The 11,001-nt window shown below is 32.9% G+C and overlaps 2 protein-coding genes across 2 annotated transcripts; both read right to left on the minus strand.

The window, feature by feature from the left end:
* Positions 1-514: 514 nt before the first annotated feature.
* On the minus strand, positions 515-5,986 carry LOC123681172 (acidic repeat-containing protein-like). Its single transcript, XM_045619411.1, has 4 exons — positions 5,506-5,986; positions 4,765-4,997; positions 2,149-2,957; positions 515-1,120 (listed from the first exon to the last, which is right to left on the minus strand). The coding sequence occupies exons 1-3, from the start codon at positions 5,562-5,564 to the stop codon at positions 2,494-2,496; spliced, it is 756 nt and encodes a 251-aa protein (XP_045475367.1). The 5' UTR covers positions 5,565-5,986; the 3' UTR covers positions 515-1,120; positions 2,149-2,493.
* A 1,845-nt stretch (positions 5,987-7,831) lies between these two features.
* LOC123681174 (cuticle protein 16.5-like) lies at positions 7,832-10,092 on the minus strand. The gene is made up of 2 exons (XM_045619412.1): positions 9,958-10,092; positions 7,832-8,369 (listed from the first exon to the last, which is right to left on the minus strand). The coding sequence occupies exons 1-2, from the start codon at positions 10,084-10,086 to the stop codon at positions 8,097-8,099; spliced, it is 402 nt and encodes a 133-aa protein (XP_045475368.1). The 5' UTR covers positions 10,087-10,092; the 3' UTR covers positions 7,832-8,096.
* Positions 10,093-11,001: the final 909 nt, after the last annotated feature.

Raw genomic sequence — 11,001 nt, forward strand, 5'->3', positions numbered from 1 at the left:
TATAGTAATCGAAAAATTGAGACAAAATGGGGGTGTTCTATATAAAAAAAAATGACGTGACGTCATTACTCGAAAGTAATTCAACCTATCAGATTATAATTTCAAAATACGGTAAATTAAAATAAAAAATCGTCGTGTTTCAAGATTATTTCTCAAAATGGTCTGTTTAGCTTAAAAAGAATTCGTTCCATACATTACGGACACAGCGTATAACGAAAACCGAACAATCCTAAAATAAGATTTTCAGTTGCCTACTTGAGTTTATGGAGTCTGTTACTAGAGTGTGCACTATTACTAGAGGATACTTCTTTTCCAAAATTTATTACCACTTTGAATTAATTACTTTAAATTCAATTTAGATTTGAATTTTCTTTCAAAAACTTAATACATTATATTATGGTGAATGTGATTTACGTATAACTACAACAGAGCACAACTGTAATCGTATAAAAATGTAGTGAAAAAATGATCTAAAAAACAACATGAAACTAGAATTGATTTTATATTCAGAATAACTGAAAAAACGATAAATAAATTAGTAATAATATAATATTTTCATTACAAAACAATTTAACATCAACTATTTACAAGGATATTTTACAATAGTCATATTATTATGGTAAGTATATAATAAAAATTATAAATGATATAAACGCATATTATGTTTCATATCCTGATTATCTATCAGAAGCCTGGATCTTCTCAGATTTAAGAGAACCTATTGTGTTTCGTATAGGTTTTGATAATGTGTGTCATCGCCACTTCAGGCTGGCAGTACACATTTTCTATCCGACAACTAATGGTTGAATGGTCCCTTGTAACCAGAGAATTTCCTTGCTTGGTGCTGGAACTCCAGACCTTCTACTTAGGAAGCACGGAGTCTTCTCCTCTGGCCAATGCTACTAGATGAGTCATTTCAGTTTTGCATGTTTGATCCATAAATTCAAAGTGGCCCCGTCCTGTTGGAACCAAATGTCGTCGATGCCTTCTTGAATTTTTTGAGACAAAAATTGGTTTGGCATGGCAAGGTATAACGCTCTCCATTGACCTTGACAGTAAACGACCAAACTCAAGAAATTCAGTTGAGGAATAGGATAAATTTCTTTCGATTGTTAGAAAGCTGTAAAATAATGAGATGTGAATTACATTTTGAAACTCATTAAAACATGTAGAATAAAAATTTTATCTCTGTAAAATTCATATTTACAATTACTATTGAATAGGAATGAAGCGATCATCACTTCGAAATGTAATCTACTGATTATTTACTGATATTAAGAATGGAAATTTCAATACTGTATTCAAGAATTTATTATCTTATTTAATCAGAAATAAAAATGAGAATTTTGTGTTGTCTCTTGTTTTCTCTATAGTTCAGTAAAAAATTTCAAATTTCATTTTTATATTATTAGAAAAGTCTATGAAAATTGAAACTGAATACGAGACGTTTCACTAATAACGTGTCATAATTAGCATGGATAATTATCTATGAAAACTCCTAAAACCAAGTTCCATAACATCTGTCCGTTAGAGATCGAGCAGTCACAAGAAAAATATAGTGGTAGTAATACATATATCAATATTACTAATTTTGTCGTCCATATCTTGATTTACAACTTTCAACATTTTTTCGGCCTGGTTTACGAGCTGACCATAGTTTGAAAATTGAGGACCATGCTGTATAAAAAAGCTTTTTCTGCTGAAATATTCAAAAAATGCGAATCCTCATCGCCACCATTTTTTTCATAAGAATCCCAATAACTCATGAACCGTTGGGTTTTTCCCAAGGTATGGCATATTGCCGAAATTGCCATCAAAAAAGCTATCTAATGATGCAATAATATACTGGGTGTTTCATTTGAAATAAGGAAGTAGTAGTATGTTTCCGGTATAACCGGGAGTAGTAGAGATCTGAAAATATTTTAGGGAGAAAGATCATTGTCTCAAACCCCAATATGCGAATTTGCAGCTCAAAATTATGATTAGTTTTCCATAAACGTCTAATAGGCCATCCCGGTGAATCACCCTGTATAAGTGTAGAGGATAATTCCTCTAATAAAGCAGCAAAATAACGAATGACCCCTTCGCGATTTTCTATGTATGTAGTTCAAAGCAATCCTTCAAAATAAAAAATAGATTTATAGTTACCCTTCAAACTCCAATTTCTCTAAGGGCAATCTTCTTCGTATGTTCTGCCGCATCTTCTGCCGTATTTTCTGCTTGATCTACTGCCTTATCTTCTGTCGTATCATTTGCCGTATCCTCTGCCGTATTTTCTGCTTGATCTACTGCCTCATCTTCTGTAGTATCATTCGCCATATGTTCTGCCGTATCTTCTGCTTTATCTTATGCCGTATCTTCTGCCTCATCATATGTCTTATCATATGTCTCATCTTCGGGTTCATTTACTACTTCATCTTCTGCTTCTAGTGCTCCTGCTTCTTCCCGTATTATTTACTCTGATATAAAAAAATTCTTCTGCTCATGTTTTATTTAATCTACTGTCGTATCTTTTGCCATATCGTCTGCCATGTCGTCTTCCATATTGTCTGTCGTATCGTCTGTTATATCGTCTGTCGTTTCGTCTGCCATATCGTCTGCCGTATCGTCTGCCATATCGTCTGTCGTTTCGTCTGCCATATCGTCTGCCGTATCGTCTACCGTATCGTCTACCGTATCGTCTACCGTATCGTCTACCGTATCGTCTGCCGTATTTTCTGCCATATAGTCTGACATATCATCTGCCGTATCGTCTGTCGTATCGTCTGTAGTATCGTCTACCGTACCGTCTGCCGTATTGTCTGCCGTATCTTCTTCCGAATATTCTTCAGAATCTTCTGCCGTATCTTCTTCCGAATATTCTTCCAAATCTTCTGAGGCATCTTCTATATCATTCTCTGCCTCATATTCCTCATCTTCAGGTTGATCTCCTCCTTCTGCTCCTGCTACTTCCCTTTCTGTGAAATGTAATATTATTTACTGATATCACAAAATACTGCCATTCGTTGAATTAGTTCGAAAGAAGAACCAAAACTAACTAACTAAATAATGAAAGATAGAATTTTGTTGTGAAAAATGTCACATCGAGTATATACATACGAGTGAACGTATTTTGAAATGCAGCGTGTGGACGTACTCAAAGAGAATGTGAATCTCGTTTTTTTGTATGTGGTTCATATTGAGTGTTCTTTCACTTTACTTCTCTTAAAATTTTGCTAAAAAATAAGTGTCATAGAAAATGGGGAAATTTACAATAATAATAATAGAAACATGGTATCTCTTGAAGTATGTCACACTACTATGCATCGATACACCATTGCAAATGAGTTTCTAATTTGAAATGAGTCATGCAGAATATTAGTCCCTTCGATATATCGGTTGAATTGAACTAGTTAAAATTATTGAAACAAGTTTTTATTAGTAATGAGTTTTACTACCAATTCAATTGGTAGTAATAATAAAAACTACCAAATAGTAACGGCTGAAACAGTTCAATATTTAAATAAATGTTTGAATGAAAGTAATGTTGCAAGAGCTAACCGTTCATTCGTCAACTAGTTAATAGTTAAAGAATCACGTAACTGACTCAATGTCCTAATAGTTGATTTCTATGGGTTAAATTCAACCAGTCTCATCAAACTAATAGACGTTGCATCAACTTTTCTACAGATTGTTGACTGCCAGATAAAACGAAACATTTAACTTGCTTTTGAAATCAATACTCCAGTAAAAAATCGGACCCTTTTACGGTTCATTAGTTTATTATCGCTTTCAAGACGAGTTCTTTTATTGCACTACGAGAACGTGTACGTCCGTGGTTTTTTACTTTCATTTATCTATCAGCTTTGCCGCCGTCCCCCCTTATTTTCCATCTGTGATTTTTGCATTCGCCATCGGTATACAGTTACCCGTTGTTTCGGTTTTCTTGTATCATTCTCGTGACGGAATTTCAATACTGTTGTTATCAAAGAACCGAACTGAGTAATTTGCATCGAAAAATTGTCTAGGCTGTGTTATATCTACAATTTATTGTGTTTCATCCAATTTGGATATAGTGAAATGATTTCCAATAGGTACCTATTATTCGCAATTTCTCTTAATTCTTGTTGAATCGATTTCTTCAGACATAATTCACGAATTCAATACTTAATTATAAATTATTTCAAAATTCGAAACGTACGAATCAAAATAAAATTCTGTAATCTGTCAATTTTCGCAACAGTCGCACTTGCTGCCAAGATTTAATACAAAAGTCACTAGGATGGATAATAATCAGAATGTTTCATTGAATTTCGATATTATTTAACAAAATTCGACTGCAATAGAGAAAATATCGTCTAATACTCGATAAATGAGATACATAATTATAATTAATACACGACGTCGAGATGATTTTTACATAGAAAAATTTAATACTACATTAATGAATAAATCCACATTTAGCAGGGGATTAGTTATCTTCAATAAACTACCCGAAAAGATCAAATATTGCGATAATTATAGAGAATTCGAAAAATGTTGAATGAGTTATATTTATGAAGAATTAAATTAAGTTGGTGGATTACATTTGTATTGTTTTCAATAGTCGAGTGCTGAATAAAGTTCATTATTATTATTATAATTCATTCCCCAAAAAAAAAACTTCTCTACAGAAAAAAGCTGACACATCCTATCTATCATAAATTTTATTTGAGGTCAGAACTTGGAAATTTTAGAAGGGTCTAGAAATATAAAGTATAAGGTTTTTTGTTGTTTTTGACTTACCTTCTGGATTCTCAAAATCGCAGAAGAATTGGGTAATGATTTCCTGAATATGATGTTCATATTCAGGATCCATTTCCGGTTGAAATAAGGAAGAATAATCAGCAGATTGCTGCTCATCCGCCTCCATTATTTCTACCGGACCCAAACGACCGTTGTCATAAGGGTCCCAATTCTCCACTTCCAGATCTGCCTCTTCCTCATTTAAATTAGCAGTGCCTTCCCAGGGCTCCGGACTGAAAAACAACAAAGCTTTTATTTTTCGGTTCAATAAAACCACAAAATAACTATAATCAAATCAACGTGATAATAATGGGTTAATAAAAACTTCATTCATCTACCTAAACCAGTTGAGTGGAGCAATATTTCTGAAAAAGATTTCAAAACTGCCAATTCTGATGTGTATATTATTGAGAAGAGATTGATGTATCAGCAAGCAAAAAATGATATAAAAAAGAAATAGAATTTATTGAATTCACACTTGTTGAAATGAGGCTTGAAAAGATAATAACAATAAAACAATAATATATTTGCATGAAAATATAAAACTTGATATAAAAGATTATGACTGGGTTTCACAAAATATTCATCGAACTATCAACTGATTGGGATCAAGGGTGGATAAAATGAATTGCAATGAACATTGAAATGATGTGAATGTGATCGTGACAATTATAATAAAAGAAGTTCTTTGAAATACACTTTAAGATTATCACAAAGAGAATATTGGACTATATTAATTACCTGACTACTGGTCTTCTCAACCAATCCATTGAGGGAGAATCGAAAGGATTCCTTATCATCTTTAGGTCTGTTCTAACTGAAAACACTGCACAAAATGGACATTCTCACAAACTGCACTAAAATTTAAGTCGAGCCTTACACCTCCCCCACCTAGACAAACCGTATTTTGTCTATTCCCTACCCTGGTTCCTAGTAGAATTTTGTGTTTCAGAAAGTTGCAGGTAGAGAAATTCAAAAGGTTCGTTTCAAGTAGGATTTGACAGTTTTGGCACCCAGAAACGGTCGACAGTTTTATTTATTGCACAGTGCAGTGCCGGGTCTAGGGTTGGGCATGCGGGCGTTTCTCATCTCTTGGGTTTTGTGTTTATTTTTGGAGAAAATAATAGTACGTCACTGCTTATTCTCGAAACAAAACTATTTTTGAAAATTTCATTTTTCTATCAGCCAATTTGATCTCTTCAGTTTATTTCGGTCAATGCATGGTTTTCGTTTAAAAAAAATTAACTCCAGGGACAAATTGTTGTGGCATCTTGAAATTTTCTTTTTTTCTGTCTATAGACTTCGTCTATATTAAAAATATTATTTTAGGAAGAAGCAGATATTTGTTTCTAGAAACATTATTACCTTCTATAATAAATGAAAATGTTGTCGACATTTTTTCCTCAAATTAACTCCAAAAATTACTCTTTAAATATTAGCATTCTGTATATCACAACCAAACAATGGAAGAAGAACCTCCTCAATCTAATTATCAAAGGTTTATCAAATGGATAAATTAATTTGTTACAGTTTAATTTTAACGAGAAGAAAATCATTTGGGAAAAATATTACCTGGTCTTTGGTGTACATACATTGTGTAATGTTCAATAAGTTTCTTCATTTTTCTTCGGTTTAGTTTCTTGATGAATCTAATTTCGTCGTGAATCTGCTTTCAAATTTCGGGGATTTTGTGTATTTGATTTCCACATCTACACATTCCCTTCATATTGAAAACGAAGGTCTCCTAAAATGACATGTTTTTGAAATAAAAGTTATTCTGAAGAATGTCGCTTCTTAGTAAGGAATGACTTTTTGCCAACTCATTATTGTTTTTAAGGGGACGAAAACTGACCATCGATTAAACATGAAATACTCATCACTCATTATGTTGAATAATATGTCATTCATTTGAAAGAAATTGAAGAGGAAAAAAAAGAGAATGCAATCTATAAAAAAACCCTTTTAAATGAACAAACATATGTTAACATATTATGGTACCATTCTTTGAAAATTAACAGATTGTGTAAAAATAATGATGAAAACAGGTGAATTTCATCTTGCAACTCAACTTTTCTACATATTCTTCAATGCCTAATTAACTACCTTAGATTTATATAATAATAATATAATAATATACTTTATTCTCAGGAAAAAAAAACAAAAATTAGTTCAAAATGCTTGTCGTATCGAAAATTGGATTGTTAAAAGTTATGTTCCATATTTAAAATAATATAATCTTTTCCCCTCATTTGATGCAAATTTATTATACATTTTAATGATTTATTTTATTGTTTTTCCGCACAGTTTATATACAATATTACATAAATTTGATTTGTATAGGTATGGGTAAGTAATCGGTATTCCATCAGAATCATTCATCATTCCTAAGTTGAAAATGGTTTTCTTCAGGATGATCCAGCAGAAACCCATTTTGAAATAGATCTTTCATGTTCAGAATTCATTTATATCACACTATGATAATAAATTTTTCAATATGTGTATCAATAAATGAGAATATATGACCGGCCTGTTGAATCTTCTGATATATAATACAATTGGATTAATTTTGGACGTTCCAGAGAAATTCAGAAATCAATTTCAGGGGCCTAATGCTTTGGAATTTGATCATTTGATTCAATAACTAATATTTTCAATATATTGTTTAATGTGTTGTTTATATCATATATTTATAAGTTGCAATTAATTTCTATTATTTATTGAAAATATTAAGAAATAACAAATTGAAAAGCTCGATTCCTATATGGAAACGCACTATTTTGACGTTATAACTTGAATAATGATGAAAAATGGTTTCATAATTTGATGATTTACGAAGATCTGCGAACTTTCTTCAGTGTATAATAAGTATTGGGGAAGACGCAATGGTTTTGATGAATTTTGAAGAGGATTGAGCTTTTTACTCTCTGGCACATGCTGCAAAAATCTCCAAATGTGAGTATTATAATTATATTAATAAGAATTGACCGATTCCAGGATTTCCTTCGACATCAAATGATTTGAAGGAAGTTAATAACGTGCTCAAATTATAATTCGAAGAAAGACAACATTTTTTCAACAATTCATCAAATTTATTTTGAAGAAAACATGAGAAAAATATACAAAAACATCTGTAAATGAGGAATACATCAAACTGAAATTACCAAAGATAATTTTTTCAAAAAAGTTCGAGAAATGAATTAACGATGTGAAATCTACCGAATGACGTGTAGCCCACAATATTAGATGAATGTTTCCTCGAATCCAGATGTAAAGTGGAGCATTATCGAGCAAGGTTGTGGCTATAGATGAAAGTTCCAATCAGAATGATTCTTCTATCCGGCAATCAGAGGTGCTGGAGCGTAGGCATAAGGCAGGGCATTGTAAGCAGCATATGAAGCAAATGCTGGAGCGGCTACTGCTGGTGCAGCAAATGCTGGAGCAGCAACCAAAGGCTGGGCGACTGGAGCAGCGATGGCATGGTCAACAACGCTAGCACTGTAAGAAGACGCATAAGGGACAGAATAAGCTGCAGGTACAGCAGCAACTGCTGGGACTGCGGGAACTACGCCTCCCAAACAGCAGTGGATAGCCACACAAAGAACGATCTGAAAATGAAAAATGTTCTATTTAAGTACCTATTACCTACACTTTTTGAAAAAGAACTAGCATTCAACAGAAGCTAATAGTTACTGTAACTGTTACTGTAAATGTTACTGCTACTGTTGCTATAACTGTTACTGTTACTCTTACTGTTACTGTTGTTACACAGTGGATTAAGTATTCAAGTTGAAGAACAAACAACAAAATTGTCGTTATCAAAAAGAAAAGTTACTGTTACAGTTGAAGTAACATCAACAGGAGCACTAACAGTAATAGGAACAATAACAATTACAGCAGTAGTAACAGTACAGTTACAGTAACACTTGCAGTAACAGTTACAGTAACACTTGCAGTAACAGTTGCAGTAACAGTTAGAGCAACAGTCACAGTTACAGATACAGTAACAGTAACAGTTACAGTTAAAGATACAGTAACAGTAACTGTTGCTCTAACTGTTACTGCAACTGTTTTTGTAACTGTTACTGCAAGTGTTACTGTAACTGTTACGCAAGTGTTACTGTAACTGTACTGTTACTACTGCTGTAATTGTTATTGTTCCTATTACTGTTAGTGCTTCTGTTGATGTTACTTCAACTGTAACAGTAACTTTTCTTTTTGATAACGACAATTTTGTTGTTTGTTCTTCAACTTGAATACTGAATCCACTGTGTACAAGGTCTAAGTATAGGATGTGACTATTTTATATTTTCCAACCCAAATTCAGATACAATGCGTACATACATATTAATCCATAATGGAAGGACAAAGTCATCTTCACCCCGTGGGTTGGACCAACATCTAAGCTCTGAAGTGCTTGTGCTAAGTAAATCCTTACCCGCGAGGAAAAACACACAAATAAATTAAACCCTGATGTGCGGATGGTTACATCCGGGTATCTGAGGCAAAGTAGCTGGGTAAACTCAGCGGACCGCAGAGGTAGGTTATTCTATTGACTTTTTTTAAAGAGCATACATATTTGAAAAATTCCAGTGTAGAGTGATCCGAAAATTAGCAGATGACTTGAAACATTTTTGGGATCTCAATAAGAAAGAAATTGTACAATTATATCGAACGTTTTTCAAGACATGATCTTTAGTTTAAGACATTTCAACCATGAAATTTTTCGAAAAAGTGACTTACGTCAAAAAGTTCCACAGATAAATGACAAGTGCGGTATTTCGAAATCAGAATATAATGGAGACTATAAGTAAGATATAAAAATTGTTTATTTCCTTTCAAAAAAACAGGATGGTATCGTACTTCACCTATTTCGGACCAACCTCTAGAGTCAAAAATAATTTAAGCTTATGCGCTAAGTGCTGTCGATTCCGTCCAACCTTGAATAATTCTCATAGCCCAAAATATACACGAATTATCGACCGATCGAACACTATTGACTCACCCTGTACATAGATGTATTGCGATTGACAGAAATAGTTTCGCCTAGTGTCAATGTTACTTCGAAAACAATGAAAATTGATGGAAAACGTCTTCTTGGGAAATTTAAATGTGTTCTTTCAAATACGAAAACTTTAATCAATAATTTTCGTCACCTGCTTTTAGAGGTATTATTGTGTTTGACCATATACTCACCAAATATTTAGCTGCCATCTTGATTACTTGGTACTTGTTGAAGGTACTATGAATCAAATAATTTTTTTCGGCATTATATACATAGCCAAAATGCGTGTGGAAAGTGGTGGGCCAACCGAGCCATCGCATTGCATCAATGAGTCGCGACTTGTGAATATTAAACACAATGTAAGTAACAAGTAAGTTTGATATTCTGAATGTGTTCAAACTTTCAGTACACACACTATTATGACTGATGCATGAATTTATTTGGGATAGTGGATTAGTTTACGATTGTAGCTTGTCTGAATAATGCTCACCCATATTACGATTTGAGATTCAATTAGTAATTAAGCACTCGAATAGTTTTCATTAACTTTCATTGTGAGTATTTGAATGAAGGAAATTATGGTTTCGAGAAAATTGTTTGCTGTTCACAATTCAGATTTCTAGTTTTAAATATAAGGTGGATATGTGAGGACCATTCAATCATAAAATTTTTGATTCCTATGGACACTAATAAGTACATTTGCATTGCTGAACAAATGCACATTATACAGTGATAACTCGAATTAATTTCAATCCCCTTGGAAAAACCTGTCTAAGCCGAACAAATTTCCATGCATAACTCGAAACGATTTTATGGATATATTTTACCATTTTTACCTCTATAAGTCGAAGACGCACTAAATTTACCTTTATAACTCGAAGTCAGTAGTTAATTCAGTCAGTAGTTAATTCAGTCAGTAGTTAATTCAAAACCCCTCCGCACAAGTCGAAACGTGTCGATGAATCGAGCGTATTTGATGATGCAATAATTGCATTGTGTGGTTTTATAGAATTCTATTTTATGTCGCTTAGTTATGTAAAGGTTGTTGGAAATACATTTTTTTTTAATGTTTTTTTATCCCGAATTTCCTAAGCATCGGAGAGACCTCTCGGTAGATTGGAATTTTCAAGAAAAACTTATTTAGCGTTTTCACTCCCAATTTCTGAGACAAGCTTAAAAAATTTGAATAAAATGCTCCTGCGCAATAATTGCAATAATTTGTCAGGATGAAAAAA

This window comes from Harmonia axyridis, chromosome 5, assembly GCF_914767665.1.
Source record: "Harmonia axyridis chromosome 5, icHarAxyr1.1, whole genome shotgun sequence".
NCBI lineage: Eukaryota > Metazoa > Arthropoda > Insecta > Coleoptera > Coccinellidae > Harmonia > Harmonia axyridis.

Bases quoted from the DNA above. Each gene is read 5' to 3' on its own strand.
- LOC123681172 (XM_045619411.1), bottom strand. From the start codon at position 5,564: ATGATAAGGAATCCTTTCGATTCTCCCTCAATGGATTGGTTGAGAAGA. The intron at 4,998-5,505 runs GTAATTAATATA...GTTGTTTTTCAG, and splicing joins TTGAGAAGACCAGTAGTCAG to TCCGGAGCCCTGGGAAGGCA. The intron at 2,958-4,764 runs GTAAGTCAAAAA...TACATTTCACAG, and splicing joins CGATTTTGAGAATCCAGAAG to AAAGGGAAGTAGCAGGAGCA.
- LOC123681174 (XM_045619412.1), bottom strand. From the start codon at position 10,086: ATGCGATGGCTCGGTTGGCCCACCACTTTCCACACGCATTTTGGCTAT. The intron at 8,370-9,957 runs GTGAGTATATGG...TTTCATTTTCAG, and splicing joins AGATGGCAGCTAAATATTTG to ATCGTTCTTTGTGTGGCTAT.